The 25,306-nt window shown below is 34.7% G+C and overlaps 4 protein-coding genes across 4 annotated transcripts; 2 read left to right on the top strand and 2 right to left on the bottom strand.

The window, feature by feature from the left end:
• The first annotated feature begins 9,820 nt into the window (after nucleotides 1-9,820).
• Nucleotides 9,821-15,820, top strand: LOC107631849 (putative protein S-acyltransferase 22). Its single transcript, XM_016335419.3, has 9 exons — nucleotides 9,821-10,471; nucleotides 10,574-10,687; nucleotides 12,334-12,726; nucleotides 12,867-12,935; nucleotides 13,022-13,093; nucleotides 13,681-13,809; nucleotides 13,926-14,006; nucleotides 14,243-14,431; nucleotides 14,564-15,820. Exons 1-9 carry the CDS (start codon nucleotides 10,430-10,432, stop codon nucleotides 15,338-15,340), a joined length of 1,866 nt encoding a protein of 621 aa, XP_016190905.3. The 5' UTR covers nucleotides 9,821-10,429; the 3' UTR covers nucleotides 15,341-15,820.
• Nucleotides 15,821-16,424: 604 nt separating this feature from the next.
• LOC107631848 (uncharacterized) lies at nucleotides 16,425-17,741 on the bottom strand. Its single transcript, XM_016335418.3, has one exon. It carries the CDS (start codon nucleotides 17,680-17,682, stop codon nucleotides 16,690-16,692), a length of 993 nt encoding a protein of 330 aa, XP_016190904.2. The 5' UTR covers nucleotides 17,683-17,741; the 3' UTR covers nucleotides 16,425-16,689.
• A 1,079-nt stretch (nucleotides 17,742-18,820) lies between these two features.
• On the top strand, nucleotides 18,821-20,728 carry LOC107631847 (uncharacterized). Its single transcript, XM_016335417.3, has one exon. The coding sequence runs from the start codon at nucleotides 19,146-19,148 to the stop codon at nucleotides 20,229-20,231; it is 1,086 nt and encodes a 361-aa protein (XP_016190903.1). The 5' UTR covers nucleotides 18,821-19,145; the 3' UTR covers nucleotides 20,232-20,728.
• Nucleotides 20,729-21,334: 606 nt separating this feature from the next.
• LOC107633945 (uncharacterized) lies at nucleotides 21,335-22,405 on the bottom strand. The gene has a single exon (XM_016337533.1). It carries the CDS (start codon nucleotides 22,403-22,405, stop codon nucleotides 21,335-21,337), a length of 1,071 nt encoding a protein of 356 aa, XP_016193019.1.
• Between the last annotated feature and the right edge of the window lie 2,901 nt (nucleotides 22,406-25,306).

Below are 25,306 nucleotides of genomic sequence, written 5' to 3'. Positions count from 1 at the left end.
TGTGCTGGAAAGTCTGGGACCTGCATCTCCTCATCTTCGACAGCTTGATGTCTTCTACGGCGTGCACGATGGCGTCTCCTGTCCTGTGGAACTGCTGGTAGCTGAACAACTGGGCCTCTACCGTACTCTGTCGGGGCACCTCGCAGAATGTCATCTCCTCGGGGATCGTGGAAGGCATCCGAGGATGACAAAAACCTCTTTGTCCTCGAGCAATACCACCTATAATAATCACGACTGGGCTGCAAGGTATCTGCCCTATCAATATGTAGCCGATATGATACAGTCCGTCGGTTTGCCAACACTTCAACCCATGTCTGCAAGCGGATGGGCCACCATCCATCTTCGTTGCGCGCCGATTGGCGATGGAAGGTGTCTATATTTAACGGAGGGTTCAGTGGACCTTGTTTGCCGCCAAATTGCCGCATGACTCTATCGATGTTCACAATCTCGATCCAGCGGAACAAAATCAGTGGCACGACCGCCGTATAGAAATCCCCATGTGGAGCTCCAAGAAATTCAGCAGGCACCCTCGAGAGAATACATGCATCCCTGTACGGCATCCACACAAACTACCAAAGCCAAGTGTCATTTACACAGGTAGACGAACTTTCAGGGACAACAAATTCATGCTAGAACATACAACAAGAATAATTACCTCGTCCACCTTCAAATTGTCCAACCTCAGACGGTGCCTTTGTAAGCGTTGCTCGGCGTAGTCATTCTTTCCTCTCTTGCCCGCCCACCTATGAAAGAACACCATCATCATAACCACATTTAAATAAAAATGCAAATGAAATAACAACACAAGTCATAAATACAGAAGATATGTAACTTAATATATTACGATGTAGCTAATGGAAACATGTAAGGGCTCCTCATGTCCGGTGCCCAGAAAGGAAGCCTGAAGTATATCCAAGACATCAGCAATGTATGACAGTCGGACATTCCCTCGATGTTATAATCAGTCGTTAGGCACATGCCTCTATACAACCAACAGAGCGCGGCACTGCCCCAACTATATGTACTAATGGTGTCATAGTTGGCCAGGAGAGGAAGATAACGTATGTGAACCGTGTTATTCGCTTTGTCAGAAAGTAAAACGCCACCCAATAAATACATAATGTAACAACGTATATATCGTGCGAGGGCCTCCTCGAGAGAGTCAAGAGGCATCTATTGTAGTCTACTCCTGAGCCACTTCAATTTTATGTTATACTTCGTGGTCCTAACATGTCTATAAGGAATTTCACCGAGAAGTTCCTCACACCATTGCCAAATATCCCTCTGGTGGAACTTACTCCATGACCTTAGAGTGCTGCTCACCGGCTCACCGTCGATTGGTAACCCTACCTGCATGGCAACATCCTCTAAAGTGACAGTATACTCACCCCATGGGAGGTGGAATGTATGGGTCTCAAGACGCCATCTTTTCACAAGAGCGCTAATCAATGGGTTGTCGTACTCAAAACGCTTTATCAAAGACGCATAATAAAAGCCGGGTCTTCTTAGATATGGCTCAAGCATCTGCCTCTTAATCTCCATACTCGGATCTGCTTCGTCTACAGAGAAAACATCGACTAGTGTGCCATGCGAAGTCAACACACGTGCCGGCTGAAATTTTAATACATCAAAACACAATTATTCAGTTTACAACAATTTTTTTAATCATTAACAAATTTTTATTTATTTATAAAAAAAAACTCACCTTCACATGTAAATGAGCAGAAATGTGAAATTCATTCAACCTATTAAGATTTTCTTCCACATTAATTCCATTTCTACTCATTTTTATGAATTAAAAAATATTCCTCCAGTACAAAAACTTTTGTTCACCCCACCAACAAACACAACTATCCCCTACACCCCACTACTTCTCTTCTGTTGTTTAACCTTCGAATTGGTCCCCTCCCTTCACTCCTTTTTATATTGCTTCACTCACAAGAGTACAATAAATTGCCTCCCAATCAATCCAATGCATGCTCGTACGGAAACTGTAACACTGGGAGTTGCTGCCTTCACTGACCGCCTAACCATTTCGTGTCTGCCACACGTGAGGAGTGCCATTTCGTGTGTGCCTCCCATAACTTGCCCAATTCGTGGCTGTCATATGTGATATGGGCCATTTCGTGTGTGCCATAGGTGAAATGAAGCATTTCGTGTGTGTCATGGCTGAGATGATCCATTTCGTGGCTGATCCAAATGAAATAGTTTGTGTCAGTCGCCAGAACCCATTTCGCGGACACCCCCATGATATGCCTCCTTTTTCCATTTCGTGTGTGATCCTTGCGAGTTGGCAGTGCGTATTTTTAGAAAAATTTCAAACCATGCGCATTTTGGGAATTAAAGTATTTTACACGCGCATTTAGGTAAAAAAGCCCTTCCACCTTAGCCCATGACAATAATAAAGAAGTCTCGTAGCCCACAAATTCAGCCCAACAGAATACATAAATTCAATTACAATTTTAGTCTTTATTATCTTATCTTATCTTTTTTTTTTTTTATATTTTCTTTAGTTTTACCCTCATAATTTACAATTCAATTTAATCAATCAACAATCAATAAAATTTCTTCATCTATTTTTTTCCTATTCTTTCACAATTTTATCATGGTATCAGAGCCTTGCCTTGGTATCCTCCTTGAAAAGGATATATAAGCTATCATCTTCCTGGTAAAAAACCACTCTACTTCTTTTTCAACCTCCTCCCACAATGAATAATCAATCTTCTAATTTAGCTCAAAATTTAACCAATCTCTATTACATCCATCCAAGTAAAAATCCAACATCAATCTTGGTTATCCCTGTTCTAACAGGAAATAACTATCATTCATGGAATAGTTACTATGACCTGTCTGCGCCTTCTTCCGACAGTTTCATCTGCGTCTTTTTCTGGCAGTTCCGTCTGCATTTTGTTTCAGCAGTTTAATATGCATTCTGTTTTAGCAGTTCCATCTGCATTCTCATCGCGCTCTATGCGCCCTCTTTCTTATCGCGCTCTACGCGTCCTCTCTTATTGCACTCTACGGGTCCTCTTTTATTGCGCTCTATGCGCCCTCTGAAGACCACTCTTATTGCGCCATACACGCCCTCTAAAGATCAATCTTATTGCGCTCTACGCGCTTATTTTTTCATTTTTTTTGAAGATCGCTGCTCAAGCACAACATCTCCTTTTATATTTTTGCCACCGGCAGCTCAAGTTCCGCCGCACGCATTTTTTGAAGATCGCTGCTCCAGCACAGCATCTTCTTTTATATTTTTGCCGCCGGCAGCTCAAGTTCCGTCGCACGCATTTTTTGAAGACCGCTGCTCAAGCACAGCATCTCCTTTTATATTTTTGCCGCCGGCAGCTCAAGCTCCGCCGCACGTATCTTCCTCCGCGTCACCACGTCAGACGCTCAACAATTTCATCGGAACTTATCTAAGCTATGAATTATTGACATTTTCCATCTACCAGCTTGCGGGGGCATATGCAACTACTCTTCCACCTTAACCCATGACAACAATAAAGAAGTCTCGTGGCCCACAAATTCAGTCCAACAGAATATATAAATTCAATTACAATTTTAGTCTTTATTATCTTATCTCATCTTTTCTTTATCTTATCTTTAGTTGTTCTTATCTTATCTTTATTTGTTTTTATCTTTCATAGGACAATGCTCTATATATATTTAATTTTACCCTCATAGTTTACAATTCAATTGAATCAATCAACAATCAATAAAATTTCTTCATCTATTCTTCTCCTAATCTTTCATAATTTTATCATGTTTATCTATTTTAAAAAAAACTAACCTAGAACAGTGAAGTAAAAAGAAACCGACACAAAAGAATTATACAAAAATATTATGTATATATTAAATGTTAACTATTAAATTAATTATTATATATATTTATTTATATATATATATATATATATATATATATATATATTAGTTAAATTATTTTAATATATATTTTATATTTTAACCTATATTTTCTATGATTGAAAAGCTTATTTTTTTATATATACTTAATATTATGGTTGAAAATAAGCAATTAGCTGGCTTTAGATGTATTATTAGAGACAGCATGAGAATTTGAATGAAAGGTTGTTCTGTCAGTATGCCTCTTTCTAGTGTTCTCTGTTGTGAGTTTCATGCTATCTGGAGAGGCCTTGTTATGGCTTGAGATTGTGAGTGCAAAAATGTCATATGTGAAACTGATAATCTTGATGCGTTTCTTCTTGTTTCGCGAGGCATAACTAGCATGATTAGGAATGACTCTGATCTACTTGACAAAATCAAAGAGATGTTTCAGCGTAATTGGACAGCTACTTTAGTGCTCATCCAGTGCACAGCAAACAGAGCGACTAATTTAATGGCTAAGACTGCTGCTTTAAACAAGCAGGTGTATCTAAAGTGGTTACTACCCCCTAATAATTTAGACATTATTAAAGAGGAGTGCTACTCTTTCTCTTAAATCCTTTTTCTTTGTGTTATATTCAATCACCAAAAAAAATATTGAACCAACAAATTGATAAAACTGTTTTTTTTTTAAATATAACTTCTAATGATGAGCTCTAATTATAACTGCATTATTTGTTTATTATTTCCCTATATATGTATTATTTCTGTTACTCTTTATTCTTACAATTATATTTGATCGAATAGTGTTCATCACTTTTATTTTTTGGATAATATATATGCTACGAAACGTGTTTAAGTTAAATCAATAATTTAGGATTTTTTTCATTTAAATTAAATAAATATAATATTTATGAAAATAAATAAACGATGAAGTGACTATAAAAATGCATCTTTGGTCATATCTCAGATGTTGAGGGTGTTTTTAAAATATGAGCATATTTCGAATGCACAGACTCCGTTTTATGATACAGTGACTGCGAATCATATCTCACATACACCCGTGATATAAACATGCGCTGATATTGGACATTAAATATCTGAGATATGCATGTTTTGTAATGGGGTTTTAGCATCCGAGATAAACGCAGCTTCCAATATATGCGTACCTGGAAGGAAGTGGAAACCTGACGACGTCGTAACCCGTCAGACTAAAAGACGGGAACCTATGGTAGATCCACCATACAAGAAGCGGCGTACACCCCGCAGTGTCCATCACATCACACGATACCGCGATGCACAATGAGTAGTAGGTATGACAGAGCAGTGCAGATCCCTATGACAACCGACTGCAACGATCGAAATCTTCCAGCAGCGACAACCATCTCTAAGGGACAAGTGTAGCCGACTTGTCCGTAAACAGAAACACCCCAATCAGCATCATCAACTAGCATTGAACATACGGACGGAGTGTATCTGGGACTGCCCCATCAGGAGTGTGTGCCACCCGGTCCATGAGCCATGTCATCTTGACCCAATAAAAACCTGCTTCCCTCCTTCCGGTTGTGGTGGCGGCCTGGCCTCTAGTAAATCTTCAACCCACTTCCATGTTGGGTGTCCATACCACTGTTGGAAGTCTTTGGTACAACTCTTAACAGGCTCACTAGCAGTGCGCAGTCCAATGTGGTAGGCAACATCTTGGAGCGTAATGTTGGCCTCACCCCACAGAAGGTAGGTGGAACATGTGGGTCTTCGGCCTCTACAGCTCGACAAATGCAGATATCAATGAATTGTCAAATATAAAATCTTTCAACTCTACTATATGTCCAAATTCCGCCTCCCTTATATAGGGCAACAAGATGATGACAGCGGGAGACCTAGGGTCACACGGCATGAAATAATAACCGTGATTTCTATAATTCCCAAAATACTTACTAGCGCATATTAATTACTTCTAAATCATTAATTTTTGTTAAACATTACTAAAACGTATAATCCACCTAGATAAGCATTTACATTAAATGTAACAAATATCTATTTATTGTACTAATAGGTTCAATGAGAATTACTTATTTTATTTCTTTAGTTTAACTCACAATTAGGTACCTATTTTATTTATTTAATTTAAACAATTATAATTAATTATACAAAGTATACAACGATCCTAAGTAGACCAAACAAACTAATGTAACTCTTCTAACTTCAGCAACTCACAATACCTACTCCACTAACTAAGTCACTAAAGACTAAACATCTAAACTTATTATTAACTAACAATAAAAAATGTTAAACTACTAACTTCAAAGTCTAACGCTTCAATTACGTGCCAAGTATCATTCAGTCTATTGATGTCTTATTCGCGGACATATTGTTGAGGGGGCCATATTTTCTGAAGGAACTCAATTTCACACGTCCAAAAGCTCAAAAAAATGGAATAAAGAGTTGTAATGCACGTTATTCTCGGGTGCTGTGATTTATATACGCAATCGTTCTTATCTCAAATGTTGAGATCCCATCATGAAACGCGCGTATCTTGGATGCTCAGTGTCCGATATCAGCGCATATTTATATCATGGGTGCATTCGAGATATGATACGTAGTCACGGTATCACAGAACGGGTCTGTGCATTCGAAATATGCTCATTTTTTAAAAATACCTTCAACATCTAAAATATGACCGAAGATGTATTTTTGTAATTACTTCACTGTTTATTTATTTTCGTAAATATTATATTTATTTAATTTAAATAAAAAATTCAACCATTTAAAACTAGAATAAATAACATTAATATGGAAAAAAAGGGAATTATAATATTTGGTTTGCTTGGTGTCATTTTTTAAAGGAAAGATATTTTACTCACTTTATTTATTTATTTTTGGTGCAAAGGGATGACAAAATGTTGTTTAGCTCATTCTGTCTTAATCTAAAAAAAAGAAAAATTAATCACTACTTTAAAGAAAATAAGTAAAACTATTATTATTATTTTTTTTGGATATCTACAACAATAATTAGATTAATTGAGGGATGCAAATTATAAAAAAGGCTTTATATATTGTTGTGAGTTTGGATCTCAATTATAGTCTTTGGAAGATCAGAAGCCAATTAAATTTTGCGATTACAAGTAGAAAATATAATTAATAATAATAATAATAGTTAAAATATGTCTTAATAGTATATTTTAAGAGTATAATAATATACTTTTTAAATTTTTTATTATTTCATATACTACAAATATAAATTAAATGTATCTTTTTAATTATCATTTTAATGAAATATCTTTTATAATACTCTTAAAATATATTATTAAGACATAATAATAATTTAATTTTGATGTATTGATAGTGTATAATTATTTAATTAAATTAATGTGTTTGGATGATTCTTTAAATAATAGACCTAAAAATGAATTTTTTTTACTGATATCATAATACATGATTGAATTTTATATTGTATAAAAAATAAAATTTAATAATAATAATAATAATAATAATAATAATAATAATAGATTTAACTACCATATATTCTTAAAATACAAGTTAAAATTATTATTAGTAAAAAAATTTAAATATTGTATTTTGTTTAATACACAATAATTGGATTTAAAACTAAAGTTTACACAATTTTTTATAATAAATTTATTAATTAATAATTTAACTTGTGTTTTTAGAATATAAATTAACTAAACAACAACAACAACAACAACAACAACAACAACAATAATAATAATAATAATAATGATAAGAACAAGAAAAAATTTTACTCCTCTCTTCTGAAATATGCTAAAATGATACTTTTTTTCTTTCTATTTGTAAAATGTATATTCCCCTCCCTTATAACTTTTAAAAATTTTTCTCAATAATCCATTTAAATTTTTTGTGTTAACTAATGTTAACTTTATTCATTTTTCAAGAAAAAACGAAATCATTTTTTATAAAAATACTCTTTAGTAAAAAATTGATTTTTTTGTCATTAAATTTTTGTTACCAAAATATCCTTTAATAAATTACTTTTTATTGATTAAATTATTTTTTCTAAGATACCCTTTAATAATTTTTTAATTATTAAATTATAATTTTACCAAAATTTTCGTTAACAATTATAGTTATATTTTATTATTAATTTTTTGATATCAATATATATTATTTTAATATTAAATAAAAAATATTGATAAGATTATTTTCTGATATCAATATATATTAATTGTTATACATATTAATAGTGGTAAGATTTTTTTATTTAATATTAAAATAATATATATTGATATCAGAAAATTAATAGTAAAATATAAAAATAATTGTTAACAAAATTTTTGATAAAATCACAATTTAATAATTAAAAAATTATTAAAGGATATCTTAAAAAAATAATTTAATTATTAAATTTTTAAAAATATTTTGATAAAAATACAATTTGATCAATAAAAAATAATTTAAAAGGAATTTTAGTAAAAAATTGAGTGACAAAAAAATTTTTTTTAAGGAGTATTTTTGTAAAAAATAATTTATTTTTTCTTGAAAAATAGATAAAGTTAATATTAATTAATACAAAAAATTTAAAATAGATTAAAGAAGAGATTTTTTAATAATTATAAAAAAAAATATACATTTTATAAATAAAGAAGAGAGAAGTATTATTTTAGCATTTCAGTTGAGTAAAATTTTTTCTAATAAAAAAAAAAAAAAAAACGTGAAGTTGGCCTCCCAATACTCTGTCTTTAAGTTATTTGTCTTCTACCTCAAATTTTAGTCTTTTCTTTGCTTTAACTTGGAGTCAACTTCTCATTTAATAAGGTTGAGAATGTTTATAACTACGAGTGTATTGGTTACATTAACTGTGTCGCTAAGTATATACATAATGGGTTGATCAATGTTGTGATGCTGCAAGGTACATATTAAAATTACAAACTGAATTTTTTTATTAGAAATATAAAAATTTAAGTTTTTAATATATTTATTTTGTATTTATTAAAATAAAAAATTTAAAATTTTTTAATAGCAGTGAACTTATTTTATGTTCTAAAAACACACGTTAAATCCATATATAATTTAAGAATTTAGTTAATATATATCCAAAAAATACATAATAAAATTATTATTAGTAGATATTTTAGATGTTATTTTTAATGAATATAAAATAAATTAATAAATATATTAAAAATTTAATATTTTTATATTTTTAATAAAAAAATTTTTGATTTATAATCTTAACATATACTCTTAAGATATAAAATAGTTAAATCCATAATTTAATTAAAACTAAAGTTTTGCTAAGTTAAGAAACATTAATTGTATTTGTTTTTTTTTTTTTTCTTTTAACTAAAGATAGGAGACTCGAACCCACAACCTCTTAATTGAGTATGAAGAGACTATACCATTTGAGCTATTACTCATTAACCATTAATTGTATTTGTTAATTATAAATTTTTATGGTATTTAATAAATAGTTAGTCCACTTAATTAATATGATTTTTTTTTATATTTGTTTGACTAAATAATAACTAGTTTTATGACTAAATTACCAGTTGAGCAGTAATGAGTAATTAATAGAGAATGATAGAGTACTGAGAGATTAAATATGAGAGAGATGGCTTTAAATTGAAACAAAGTCATGCTTGCTGGCACATACATACATACATACATACAAACACCGAAACATGATTTGTCCCACTTCTCCTTAAAAAGGTAACACTAGCAGGTTGCAGCTGCCGGAATAGCCTTACCCCTACTCAATAACACAACTACTCTGTTAAATTATCTCCATTTAAATATCACACTAAATAATACAATACAGTAGTAAATAAATATGAGTTTATATATTAAAATAAGATTTACATGATAATTTTATAGATAAAACTTAAAAGATAGCATGATTATTAAATACTCTTATTAATATAGCACGTTACTCCATGAAACAGTAAAAAATCTTTTTTTTTTTCCAAACAGAAACGCACCACAAACATACATATACAGAAGGAGAGAAACCCAAAAAGTGAAAAGGTGTGCCCCAATGTAATTATGAGCATGGAAAGAGAAAGACAGAGAGAGAAAGAGAACATACGCCACAGTAGTCACAGATCTCTTGACTCTTGAGTCTTCAAGAACAACTACAAATAAAGTGTCTGCACCCACCACATAAAAAAAAAAGAGAAAAAGAAAAAAAAAAAAACATCTCACACACAACCCAAGAATCATTATCCAGGAAAGATTATTTCTCTACCTATTTCATAATCTGGGGTTTGCTTTCTCGTCAAGCACTGAACCACACAAAACCTCTCATTACTTGTTTCTTCACACCCACCACCACAACTACCACCACCTCAATTCTCATCCTTTTGTTTTGGTTCCATCTCAATATGTCATTCCAAGCTGCTTTCTTTCGTGTTTGGTTAACTTAAATCTGGGATTTTTTTCCCACCCCATTTATCCCATTGTAACAAAAGAAGAAAATGAGATAACAGTGTTGAGTGTTGTGAAAAAAGCAGCAAAAAGCAGTGGTTGTGTTCTCTGATTAGTGTTCTCTTCTGCATTGCTTTTGTATGCCTTTTTGGTTCTGCTTCTTCAGAAACGTTTGCATTTCAACTTGTAAAATATGAGGAAGCATGGATGGCAGTTACCTTATCATCCACTCCAGGTAGGTGTCAATTTTAAGGTTCATTTCTTTTTTTCTTTCGCTTCTTTTGAGTGTTGTTTTTTCCTTCAATTTAATTTATTTCCTGGTAAAATGCTTGTGTAGGTGGTGGCTATTGCAGTGTATTTGTCTCTGGGGTTTGCCTTCTATGTCTTCTTCGCTCCTTTTGTTGGTAAGAAGATGTATCAGTATGCTGTCATGGGACTCTACACGCCGCTGGTAACCCATCTTTGAATTTTTTTTTTTTTTTTGGTGTTTTGAAAAGGAATGAGATCTATGCTTTTTTTTTTTAATTTTATTTTACATTCAAGTGTTTGATTTCATTTGTGTTTCTGACCCTGATTCCTTCTCATAATTTACCACTCAGTTTAGATAGTAATGTGGCTTGAGGTTTTAGAGAAAGTGTGCTTCTAAAGGGAGTGTCATTAATGGTGTAGTAGGTAGTGACAAGGGTTGATACCACCATTTGGGAGCCTTTATGGTTTTTTTTTTTTGTGAAGAGGAGGGGGGGGGGGTTGGTTGGATCCACGGAGGGACACTGGCTTGCCCTTCTCTGATGGCTGACACACTGATTGGGGGTTCAGAAAGAAACCATGTGCCTATGAGACCGAGGGCCGGCTTCCCTCAGCTACTGCATGCCCTTTGACACCTTCCCCTCCCAATGGATACTTCCAGATGCTGGTTTTCTGTAATGACCTTGCTAGTTGCCACCACACCTCACCACTATCTTTAATAGTTTAATGAAAAAGGGGATGAGTGGCTTAGGGTGGAATGGACAAATGTAAGTAAACCTTCTTGTTTGAAAGAATTTTTAGAGGGAGGAGTGTCCCGTGGTCAAGGAGCGAAAAAATGTCTATTGCTTGCCATCCAAGATCCCTATTTTTAGTTTAGAACCTCCAAATTGGAAGGTCAAGGAGCGACACACTAAAAAATCTCATACATTGCCATTCTTTTCCATCATAAAAGATATTATACATCCAAACAAGAGAGTGGCATTTTCTTCTATTCCATTATGTGATTTCTTGAGTTCTGTTTCCTTAACTTCATCTTCTAAAGTTGAAGACAACAAATTTGAAGAATTCCAAAATAGGGGCAAATTTGCTAGTAGTACTACAATAATTGATACATTTGAGTTATTTCAGTACTTCCTCTGTTTTCAAATAAGTGCCCATTTATAAAATTTTATTTTTTCCACAAATAGCTGTCTACTTGGCAAATCACTGTAAGATTATTATTTGTTTTAGTCATACCCCTATTAGTACTACTTTAGTCAATCTCGGAATAAGTGGTGACAGAGATAAATGGATAAACTAATTAGAGAGAGAATTATTACTGTAATAATCTAATAGGTAATTTTGTTAATTCACTTCTAAATATTGAAACTCCAATACATTACAATCGTTTTCATACTCCAAGTAGAAATTTAAAGCGGGCACTTAGTTGATAACGGAGAGAGTATATATGATAAAGCTTCTGGAATGTTTCTTAGGTCTTTGTTGTGAATTTGGGATTTGCTCTGGCTTAGTAGCTTAGTTGTTTATATTGATTGTGAGCCGGATATGAAAAGAGTTGGTGTTGTTAAGTTAGTCAGGTTTTTTCTTCTTCAGTGGAATAACAAATGTTTGACTGTTCACACATAGGCTGATATGCACTTCTAAGCTCTGAAATTTTTCCTTTCCTTCTCTTTTCACAGTTGTTTTGGCTTCCACATCTATACATGACTTTCAAATGTATATTTTTTTTGTTGAATTATTTGATGTGATTTTGTACATGCCTGTAACAAAATTATTAGGAAAGAATCATAAATTTACTTGTGTCTTTGGACTGTACATCTGTTGATATCTCTAGCTCACCTCTTTTGGCAGATTACTTGTGTCTTTGGATTGTACATTTGGTGTGCAGCAACAGATCCAGCAGATCCAGGGGTTTTCAAATCCAAGAAGTATCTCAAAATCCCATACAGTGAGAAACATAGTGAACCAAAGAATTCTAAATTAGGAGGAGAATCAACCTCTTCGATACACGGTGCAAATGCTTCAACGGTTGGAGCAATGTCTGTGGACAAGGAGGCACCTGGAACAGAAGGAACTATGAAAGATGCTTCTGATTCAGTAGAGAAGAAGAATGCATCGTCATGTCTTCTCTTGGTATGCTCTCCTTGTGCATATGTCTGCAGCTGCTCTAGCTCAAGCAAGGAATCTTGTGATAAGCAAATAAGCGAAGATGGCATGTTCTATTGCAGCTTGTGTGAAGTTGAGGTGGGTAGAAACATTATAAGCATTCCAACGAAGAAATGCATTTTTGGAATCTATTTTTCAACATATTATCTTTGGTTACAATTTATTATGCTTATGCATTATATAAAAAGTTTATACCATTGAAGAACATAATGTTGTAGGTCTTCAAGTACAGCAAGCACTGTAGAGTTTGCGACAAGTGTGTAGATCACTTCGATCATCATTGCAGAGTATGATATAATAATCTGATTGCTCATTTATTTCCTAACCATTTTAAGACAAGATCTGAAGGACTTTTGCTCCTTGGTTTTTGCAGTGGCTTAACAATTGTATAGGGAAAAGAAACTACCGGCAATTTTTTGCTCTCATGGTTGTTGCTATCCTCTTGGTAAGCAAGATATCTACCTATGCCTACCACCATATCATTCGCATGATCAAACCTGCCAGTCATTACATAATCTCTTCAACTATGTAGGAAGAACTTCTTTACCCATCCATTCAAATATGCTTCTGTTTTGTGGAAATCCTTGGGCTTGTTTGCTTTCTGTTTTTATTTTTACTGTTTACGATTTTCAGAATTTTGTGAAGGATAATATGAAAATGGTAAATGAAATAGAAAATATGATACTATTTTAACTATTTTTACTTTTTCCTTCACAAAGTTATGATACATGATAAGGCATAATGGCATCGTTTGATCCATGTAGCCGACTCTATCTAGTGGGATAAGGCTTTGTTGTTGTTGTAAAGTTATAAAATCCCTTTTTTATCATAAAAAAAAAGAGAAACTAAACAGGCCCATGTATTACCCAAAATATTGTGTGTCTTTTCCATGATTCTCTGATTTCCCTTCCAAGCGCCAAACTACTAAAGAGCAACACCAGTATTCATTTTTATTTCCTATTTAATTTAAATTTAGATTAACTACTAAAAGGTCTATACATGGTTTTTTAAATCTTGGGCTTGAGATTGCAGCTTATTCTTCAATGGTTGACTGGGATATTTGTGCTTATCTATGGTTTTGTTGAGAGAAAGCAATTTTCTGCTGACATCTCCTCCAAGTTGGGAAGTAGTTTCTCTATTGTTCCCTTTGTCATTGTGGTGGTAAGCATTCTGCCTTGTCTTTCTCTTATCTTAGTACATGGCTACTATACTGCTATAACATATTATTTTATTACGTGTTCGGAAATCGGAATATATTTCATTTCTTTTGTTTTCAGTCTGTTTGCACCATTCTGGCTATGATTGCTACCTTGCCTGTTGCACAGCTTTTCTTCTTTCACATCCTCCTTGTTGAAAAGGTAACTTGGCAGTTGCTTGCTACATCATTAATCTGGTGCAATGTTTTATTTCATTTGTAAAACATTAGGCATTAAGAGGAAAAAAGAAAGCAAAGAGAAAATGATGGAGGCCAATTGAAAATATTCTGATATTTGTGTACCCTTTTCTGAATCCTCTGCAAGTTCATCTTTCTAGTAATTCTCATTAAGTGTACGTTTTTGGTGCCAAATGTTATGGTTATTGCTGAGTTACTCAGGGAATCAGCACTTATGATTACATCATAGCTCTGAGGGAGCAAGAGCAGGAGCAGCAAGGAGTTGGTGGTCAACAAAGTCCTCAAATGTCAACTGTCAGCTCACTTACTGGATTCAGCAGTGCGAGCTCCTTCACTACGTTCCAGCGTGGTTCGTGGTGCACACCACCACGCCTGTTCGTTGAAGATCAGGTAACATTTTTTTAAAAAAAAATTCAACTTGCTTTTGGTATTAATGTGCTTTCTTTGTCAGACATGACATCCCTGGTGCTTTTGTGTTCCATTTTCTTATATGGCACCATATGTTGCTTTCATTGGCTGCAGTTTGACGTAATCCCACCAGAAACCGGTTCCGTAAGCTCACTTGGAAAGAAGAGTATTAGAGAAGAACCATCTAAGAGAAAGAATCCTGGAGCAGTCAAAATTAGTCCTTGGACATTGGCGCGATTAAATGCAGAAGAGGTTTCCAAGGCTGCTGCTGAAGCAAGAAAAAGGTCCAAAATTCTGAAGCCTGTGGTGAGACACAATGATGCTTTCAGACTAGAGCCAGAGAGCAGTTTTGGTAGCCGGGGTCGACAAGTCCCCAGAATCGACAACAAACGGCGCGCTGCCAGCAAGCAGGGTTTCCTTCCTGCTGACATAGCTATGGCTTCCATGACAAATGTTTCTGCAAATAATATTGGTAAAGGATTCAGTGGAGTGTCTAGCTTAGCCCCTCTTCAACTTGAACCACGCAGCGCATTTCATATGAGTCAAGCAATGTCAAGCTCAGCTGCGAATGTTGTGACTTCTTCTGAAAGCAGTATAGAGTCTCCCGATATCCACCCTTTCCGGGTGTCTTCGTCAAGAATCGAAGAGGCTAGACAGCTTGCTGGTCCTTCGGCTGCTGGTGGCAGTGTTGCAAATTTGAACGGAATTCCACTGTCAAGGTCAACTAGCGACGGGTATGAAGCCTCAGGCGGGGAAGATAGCGATCAACTTCCTAGTAGAATTGTTGAGAGATCCACAAATTGGACTAATCTTCTTTTCAACCCTGATCAAGATGAGAGAGCTTTTAGGCACAAATCTTCGTCCAACGTGGTTTATAGCAGAAAATTCTAACAATATCTGATTTTGACTTATGTTGGGGAATTGTTGATTCCTTGATTTGTGAGCTATAGGATTTTCTTAAGCATTCCTTAGCTGTGAACCTTGTTGATGTTAAGATGATGTCCTCTATTGAGTTTTGGAGGGAGGATCAAGCATTCAAGCGTGATGGAGATATTTTTGGAACCAATGTACAAAGTTGTAGGTTAACAACGGTAACTGGTGAGGTTTAGCATCCTAGTGCATTTTTATTTATGCTTTGTTTTGTGCTCTGCTTTTCTTTGCTTTGTTTTTGTGCATTTTTCATTTTTTTGTGTCTAAACAATGCAGAATGCCAAATAGGTTGCATTTATCAAGAGTTCAGCTGGCTATATTCGTATTAGATTTAGGAGTTATGACCAATTGTCCTTAGACTCTTCAATATCGTGTTCATGATTTAGAGATGTATCTCTCATCTTTGATTTCTCTCAAAACAAAGGGATATTTATTTGTTGACTCTGCTTTTTTCGTTAAAATTTATTTTATGTATTTCTCCTGAATTTTTGCGAGCATTTGAAAAGGGGAATAACAAATCAACTTGCAATAATTCTATTTCATATACAGTCCTTTCGAATTCACAGAAGACAAGTAATTAATTACAGGCCAAATCTACTTTATTTGACAAATATTAAATCAAATTAGCGCGTGCAATATCCAATAACGAATCGTTATTCATCAAGACGCATTCTTTTTAGTTTTTTTTTTCTAAAGTAAAGAGTGAGACTTATCTCGCTATTTATATGCGAATATGAGAAGATATAGCTCATTGCCGACGCATTGTTTTTAGTTTACACATCAAATTCTGACCAAATTTATAACTTCGAGCATTTTTCGTAATACAAAATTACAAATACATAAATAGTTACTACAGCAATAACAGAAAAATCAATGGAAGTCGCAAAAATAGGTGATTCAACGCTTCTAAAGCTTGGGCTACTTACTTTTGGGCTCCCTCAACTCGAAGATTCACTCGTAAGATACGCGTTACCGCGCAGGTTCAGCCATTGAAGCAGCATCATCGTATTCGTATTAATTCGAAAAAGGAAACAAAGACATGCAATTTATTTCACAAAACTATTGATTGGTATCCACAAGATTCAGATTTTTGTTTTCTCCTTTCAATTTCCAACACGAACAACTAAATATCAAATCATTCAATAATTTACAGTATACACAAAAGTCTATAACATTTCATAATAAGCATTTAAGCAAGTCATTGCTAGTAAGTATTAATTCAACCCTATATCATGATCATAGAGATAGTGATGATGATAGCGTCGTTATGTTACAAACTAACCTCGTTGCCATCGAAACCAAAACGTGATTTAAACTGAAACACGAGGAACAACAGAGACGACATGAGGTACTTTCTCTTCATCGAAAGGGAGGCTAACATACTCCCTGGCGAACTCCTCCGCGATCTCCACCGCCAGCTCGCCGTGCACCGCCTTGCAGTACATGTACAGCACGGTGTCTGCGGCCGTGTGGTAAAGCATCAGCACCATCAGAGTCGTTGACGTCAGCACGATCTGTAACACAACGGCCCAGTCCTTCCACCAGGCGCCAACGCCGCCGCTGGTGACGAGCACGGAGCTGCTCCATAGCAAGAGTCCCTCGAGGAGGCCGAAGAAGAGGATGGTGGAGGCGGCGAGGGGTTTCATGGTTCTGACGAGGGCGGCGCTACGGCGGAGGGGGCGGAGGGCGTAAGAGGATTCGGCGACGGCGATGACGGGGGCGAGGGTCCATGAGACGCGGAGGTTGACGAGGAGGATGGTGAGGAGAATGAGAAGGAAGAAGTAGAGGATGGTTTGGATGAGAGGAGAGGAAGAAGAAGGGGGTGGGATGAAGAGAAGGGGAAGTAGGGGGAGGAGGAGGAGGAGATGGGAGAAGAAGTGGGTGGACAGGAGAGGGAGGAAGGAGGAGAGGATTGAAAGGAGGGCGGAGTGGAGCTTGACGGGGCGGCCGAAGAAGCCGTGGAGGACGCTGTGGGTTATGGAGGAGAGTGCGCCGATGGAGGTGAGGAAGAGGAAGATGGAGAAACAGAGGGGGAAGAGGAGGGAGGTGAGGGTGACTTGGGGATGGGGTTGGTGGTGGGTGTGGTGGGAGGTGGTGGTGGTGAGGCGGAGGAGGACGTGGAGGCGGGAGGAGGTGGATTTGGTGGCAGAGGGGTCAAAGAGAAGGAGGAGGGTCGGGGAGACGATGAGAGAGAAAGAGAGAGGGAGGAGGAAGATGACGGAGAGGGCTAAAAAGTGGCGAGAGTGGGCGTTTATGATTCTCTTGGATTCGCATAGCACCGCCCAGAGGCTCAGGGTACCCATGGCTGCTGCTGCCGTCTGCTTGCTTCTTTCTTGCTTTGGGATCGCGAAGGATCTATTTCGTCTCGCTTTTCTATTTATACACCGCTGTCTAGGTTCAAATTGTTGATCACTTTACAAATTACTTTTTGTTTAATTGCTGTAAGATTTTACTATAATTAAATGAATATTTTAACTTATTTTAGTTAATTAATTTTATATTAATATAGATTAAAATGAATCTAATTAATTCATTTGAGATATTTGTCTAATTATATTGAAATCTTTGTCATGGAACTAATATTTAATTTGACTCCATTCAAATTAATTATTAAAATTACAATTAACTCAATTTAAAAATTAAAATTTATAATAATAATTAATTTTTTAATTTGTATGTATAACGTGTTGATTTTATATGTTAATATGCTAAAATTTATTTAATGTCACTGAAATTTATTAGATTTTGTATAAGTTTGTCTGTCTCTTTAACATTTTCATAAAGACAATAATAACAAATTTAATTTAAAAAATTTAGAGTTTTAAAAAGAGGAATCAAATATTTGAATGTTCTACTAAATTTTAATCACATAAAATCTAAACAAGAAATCTAAATCACAACAAGTTAGTATATTAAATTAACACGTGATTAACAGAAATCAATTCAAGAGTTAAAGAGTTACGATTACAAATTTTAAAATCTAATTACAAGAATCAGTTTAAAAGTTAATATAAATTATGATTGCAAATTTTGAGATTCAATTTGAATTCATTAAAATTTTAAGAGCCAAATTAAATATTAACTTGTTAATTTTTTATTGTATTATTAGAAATATTATGGTGACATAATAATGTTTTATGTTAATGACAATTAAATTAAAGACAAATAGAAATTTACTTAAAGGTCAATTTAAATATTTTTAAAAATAAAAAATTATTTTAATGAGTACTACAAATTTTAAGAACATCTATTTATATAAATATATATTAATTTAATTTTTATGTTTTAAAATATTTTTTTACGTATATGTAATTTTATAATGTTACATTAATAATATATTTTATATTAATCACGTGAATAATAAAAATATCATCAATTAAGAAATTAATTATTATTATTTAGTAGTAAATAATTTGGAGCTTTAGACAGGTCGAATGCAAATCTGAATGCAGATGCCTTGCTTCCTCCAAATGTGACTGTTGATGTGAATGGGACACACTCTTTTTCTGATCTCAGATAATCACGCATACATTCATCATTCCCTTCTTCTTCTTCTTAATTCAAACAACTTCACCTCCCTCCCTCTCAAATTCCCCATAATGCCCCCACCCTCACTTCCTGATTCACCCTCTCTCACCTTAATCCACCTCGTCCAGATCTTGTTTCCTCCCAATCTTGGATTCCAATGAAATAATCAATCTCTTTTCCTTTCTTGTTCATATATAATTTTCTATTTTTTATATAATTCTCGTTTTAGCACTAAAAAATGGAGATTTCAAGTGGAGGTTGTTCTCCAAGGGGGATTTCGAAGAAAGAGGGATCTGAGGAAACAACCAATTTGCAGCTACAGGAACTCTCTCATCGTGTCCATGAGCATGTTGATTTCAATTTGAATAGCCAAGTCCAATCAATGAATGCATTGGATATCCTCAGAGAAACCGTGAGGATCCTCAGGTTCAATTCTTGGGGTTTCATGGCAATCACTGTTGTTCTAATTTGCCCTGTTTCTGCAGTTATACTTTCAAATGTGTTAGTTGATGAGTCCATTGTCAAGAGCCTTAGCATTAGGCTTATGCTTGTTGCAAAAACCAGTGGCCTCCCATTGAGGCCTTTAATCAAACAGTCTTGCCACCGTTTCGCGGAGATGGCGATTTCATCAGCTGTTAGCTTCCCCCTATATCCCACATTGGTGTTGTGTTCTAAAGCTGCTGTGGTGTACTCTGTAGATTGTACTTACTCCAGGAAGAAGTGTGATGCTTCAAAATTTTGTATGATCATTGCTAAGTTCTGGAGGAAGATCGTTTCCACTTACATGTGGTCTTGTACAGTTATAGTTGGTTGCATCACATTGTTCTGTGTTTTCCTTGTTGCGCTCTGTTCCGCATTGTCTGTTCTTGGATTCTCGCCGGATGTTATGGTGTATGCTGCTGTGATGGTGGGGCTCGTTTTCTCTGTTGTATTTGCCAATGCCATTATAATTTGTGACATTGCAATTGTTATATCTGTGTTGGAGGATGTTTCGGGTGCGCAGGCAATGATGCGGTCAAATATGTTGATTAAGGGACAAACTCAGGTTGGTCTGCTCATATTTCTCGGATCGACAATGGGAATGGCTTTTGTGGAAGGATTGTTTGAGCATAGGGTGAAGACACTGAGCTATGGTGATGGATCTTCAAGATTGTGGGAAGGGCCACTCTTGGTAGTGATGTACTCGTTCATGGTGCTTATAGATTCCATGATGAGTGTAGTTTTCTACTTCAGTTGTAGATCGTGTCGCATGGAGGCTGCAGATGGGGAAAGCAGCTCAATTTTAGAAATGGCCATGTCTGCTGAAACAATGGCCATTCAATGACATTGTTGTTGTGATTTTGATATACCAATACCAATTGAATTAATAAGATGAAGAGGGAAGGTGCAAGAGATTGTTCCCAGCAGGTTATGTTGCCATTGAGGAACCTTGCAGCAATACTTCTTCAGAACATTGCATATAGGAGCTTATAGAGTGTATTACATCAGATGGCGTTCAACTTCACGAGATAGCTTATTTCAGAACTTGGTAATGGCTTCTTTTAGTGATTTTACCAACACTGAGAGGCTTAAAACAGGGTACCCAATGTTTTGTTTTCCGTAATGTCAATGGAAAAGTTAATACTTTTGTAGAAAAAAGAAATGAAGAAATTGTTTCAAAATGAGCACGAGCATTCAATTTATTGTTTCTAGGTGATACATAGTTACTTCCAATCTTTGAACACTGTATAGGGTAGCATTTGGAAATGTTTTTGGCGAATTGATCTTCAATTTGAAAAAAACTAATGAACTATAGTTGCTTTATGTAGACTAATACATTCATCACTGGTAGTGGTTTATGTTACTTTTTTTTCCTTTTTCTTAGGTAGAAGTTTAGTGGATAATTCATTCCTAGGTTAGGCCATATGCAATATGCTGAATTCAGGGTTACTATCATATTATAGTGATGGTCCAACATCCAGCGCTTGTTTAATGTTTTATATCTTCAAATTTTAATGGAAACATTTTCTTTATTATACAACAAAACACATGTTTATCTTGATCAACTTCATCTATGCTTTTTGTTTTACAGTTTTCTTCAGCTAAAATGAGTCATGATTCATCTGATTTTTATATATAAGCCTTCTTCAGAGTCATTTGTCATTTTTACCTTTTCTTTTTTCCCCAAAGAGATTGCAAAATCTTTTGAAGGGCTTATATATATAAATATAATAAACCACTGATCACATAGCAAAACTAGAGCAGCTTTATTCATAACCATTAATCAAATTAAAGAATATAAGCTAATATGCCATCCTCAATTACAAAAAAGAATAATCTATGCTATTCCAAATTTATTGGCTACCTAAGTAGAATGAAAACCAATAAGATAGATCCAAATCAATTGAATAAGATGCTAATCCTGTTAGTGCAACTGCAAAGTCAAAACTATTCAGGTCGATCTTGCAGCTTCAAACACTCACCAACACCAATGAATGTATAAAGACATGCTGAGAATTTTCTTTCATACTTCATCCTAAGCAATGGTGAATCATCCACATCATAATTCTCTTCCACCATTGGCCCTACCATTTCCTCAGTTATTTCAAAAGGAGAAGAAGAGCAAACCAATGATCCAACAGTGTCCAAAAAGTGGAAGTCTATGAAACCAGCATTGCAGTCTTCAAATTCTCCTTTAGGCCTAACAATTTGATTATTTCTTCCATCATCAACATTGTTAGCACAACCATCCTCCATCTTGAAATTCTCCATGCAAACCTCTTGGTCAAAATTTGCTACATTGTTAGTTCCACCATAGTCACAAGTAATGGTACTACAGTCACAACTAGTTGTGGCAGCGGAACCATAACTAGCACCATCATAATTCTCTCCAACAGCCCCATATCCCTCAATATCTAGAAAATTTTCTAATTGGTATGTTTGTTCTTCTATTAGTTTAGAAAAAAGTGGTTCTGGTTTTGGTTCTAGTTCTAGCTCTGGTTCTGGTTCTGGTTCGGCCTTTTTTTCTTGCTCAAAATGATTACTAGGAAAAGTAGTAACCATGCAAGAAGAGGAAATGCTTCTAGCTTTGAGCCTAAGAAGGAGGAGTTTCGCGATCTTTGGAGGAAGAGCTGGAACAGAATTAGGATCTTGTGATGGAAAGAAATTAGTGCGGGTATTAGCGCCGCGAAGCAAGCGAGCAGCCTCATCATAAGCTCTAGCAGCATCTTCGGCAGTGTCGTAGGTGCCTAACCACAGCCTAATATTCTGTATGGTGTCTTTGATCTCAGCCACCCATCGCCCTGAAGGACGTTGGCGCACGCCAATGTAGCGCTTCTTTGCTCTTCTTGCCCCAAGTAGTGCAGCTGCCACTGATGCAGCCTCCTCCCTTATCTGCTCCCATTCATTGCTCAATTCTTCATTGTTCTTAGTTCCCACTCCTTCTTCACCTTCCCTCTCTTTTCTTTTATTCACCATATTCCCATTCAAAAATGGTTGGTATGTGGCTTGTTGGTGCATGGTAGCATATGGGGTGCTTTCACATTTATATGGTAGTGGTTTTAAGTAAAATATCTTAAGTTGAAAGTGAGATATTTGGAGAATGGAGACCTCCAATCTAATGCTTTGTAAATTGTAATTACCCTTTTGTTCTATGTCCAATACGGCTTTGTTTACATATGTACTTTTTTTATTCTCTATGAAAACAAACTCAAGAACCGTACAGAGCTTTCCCTTTCATCTTGGAGGAGATTTCAAGGTATGTCTTTCAGTAAGAGACTTTTCTTTAACTGACACTTAGTTGGTAACTGCTTAAAATTACAAGCTTGTATAGTTGTATTTATTAAAGAGTTGTTTGTTTAAACAACCAAAAGTGATTGTCTCTTTTCAGAAACACTTCTTCACTATTGGATTTGATGCCATAGTCATGACCATTCTAAGAAGTTCCCCCATCACATCCAATCGTGATAGAAATGGTTCTCTAAGTTGATAATCAATTTTAGTTGTTCATGTAACATTTTTCAATTATAACTTAAACGTTTCATGGCAGAAATAAAAAAATGTTATTTGTATGAACATTATGTCGATATAGTCTCATTCTCTCCATTTGATACGAATCTCATTTGTTAGATAACATTGTATCAGTGCCATGTTAATTACAATATTGAGAATGTCTATGTAAATATAACAATTAGACATCTCATAGTGGTTGATACTTGATAGCCTTTTTGGCTATTGTTTGGAATATTTGGTGGGAAAGAAATCAAAGGATCTTTCAGAATAAGGCGTCAGAAGTTGCTGATGTTATTCAATCTTTATTTAAAAGCTATAGAGAATGGAATTGTGTTGATTCCTTTAATTATTGATGACAATGCCGGAGATGACAAAGGAATAGAGGTCATAAATAGTCTTTTATTCTTGTTGTTCCACTTTGTTGTGTCGAATTTTGTATTTCAAAAAAAAAAAATAGACATTTCACATTTGATGTGTGCATGCAGCTTATGCAGCCACTAATTAGGCCTATATGTGATTTAGTTCCTTAAAAAAGTGTCCAAATCACTTCAAATGGAAGATTTTGCACTAAGAACCCAAAAACAAAAGGAAAATTCTTTAATAGAAATCTCATGTTGTGTCTGCTTTTTGATTGAGGAAATAGCAGAGACCATAAACAAAATGAGTGTAGGATTCCAAAATTTTGCACCAGTTAAAACATTTCAAAATATTCATTCCCCTTCTCTCTAAACAGACATTAACAAAATAAAAAAAAGAGTAATGCTATGTAGCAAAAAATCACAAATAATAAATAAAAATGTATATTTAATAACATTCTTATTTTTAAGAGAGTGTGAATCACTCTCCTTAATTATAAATATATCTTTTTATTTAATTATACTAAGTCAATTCAAATTTGATGGGAATCAAATCCCAAAAATCTTACTTTCAAAATAATATCATATGTTTTTTTCTCCCTGATACTCACGGATATATTTTTATTATAAGGAAATACAATAAATGTATCCCATAAATATCTATATCAGTTACACATTAATTCTCATGATCAAAATCAGTTAAATGTGGCTCAACAAAAAAAAAAAGAAGTGCCTGGAATATAGTCATTAACTGGGGTTCAATCAAATAAATAATATAAAAAAAATAGAAAGTTTAGGCCGTTTTGAACTAAATTTTATTGGTTACCAAATATTAGGTGAATTTATTTCTTATTGTTGGTCACTTTGATACGATTGTTCAGTACTTAGCCACTATAATACAGATACCGTATAGTCATATTCTTTCATATGTGCTTCTCAATGATAGAAGCCACTATTCTTGAGTTATGACAGATTTTTTCACTGGATTTTCCTTTGATAAATAAAATTGGATTAATTTCCGGCATATGAGGACTATTTGTCATTGTCAAATAAACCTTGTAGAAATCAATCTTAATCACAGTCATAAAAAGAATATACCGTATCAAATCAATAGCATTAGCTTTTATGACGAGATTCATTGAAGTTTCCAGAATAGCACAACTTTTATAGTAAATATTATTATTTGTACATATTTATTTTCTTGTTTGTCGTTTTTACCAACATGTAGTGCGCATTTTTTTACGTTGTGGTAATTAGCTTTAGAAAGACAAGTTTTATCCAATGTAAAAGACGCATAAAAACAAGTTTAGGAGAAAGAGAAAAAAGTTGTGTAATAATAATATGGGTGCTTCAGAGAGTTAAGCCCCATTTTAGTAATTGAGATTGACGAGTTGTATTGATTTAGTTTTTGATTTTTTAATTGTTACGATTTAGTTCTCTAAATTTAAAAAAGTGCACCAATATAGTTCCTCGTGTATCTTTCGTTATCGGAGCTCAACACCGTTAGTGATGTGGCTCAAGCCTTGCCACGCTGAACATATTAAAACAACGTCGTATGCGTTTTAGCGCTAAAAAAGTACTAAATCATGTCATTTGAGGGTTTGAACAATACTAAAAAGAGGGGTGTAACGTTTTAGTATTATTTAAACCTTCAAACGGCATAGTTTAGTGCTAAAACGTGTACGACGTCATTTTTTTTTAAAAGAAGAGCTCAACACATAAAGTGGAGCAAAGAGTACAGACATCTGAATACAAACCAGACCAAACCACCCAGTAATGAAAAGTATGATATATCATTTTGTTATCTCCGGCATTGCCATCAACAACTAAAGAAATCCCCACCTAACCATTCCTTATAGCTTAGAAAGGACATGTTGATAATCTCATCAACTCCTTTTCCTTTATTCTGGAAGATCCTCCTGTTCTTTTCCAGCCATAAGTTCCAAGTAATCGCACAAAAGCACACCATCCATTCTTTGCACACCTCCTTCCTTTGTGACGTCTCTGTCCAACTTAAGAAATGCTCCTTCAATGTACCCGAGCAAGACCATTG

The sequence above is a fragment of the Arachis ipaensis genome, chromosome B3, assembly GCF_059453495.1.
Source record: "Arachis ipaensis isolate K30076 ecotype BB chromosome B3, ASM5945349v1, whole genome shotgun sequence".
Lineage (NCBI taxonomy): Eukaryota > Viridiplantae > Streptophyta > Magnoliopsida > Fabales > Fabaceae > Arachis > Arachis ipaensis.
Note: the sequence above shows the minus strand (reverse complement) of the source record. Positions and strands in the feature narration are given on the sequence as shown.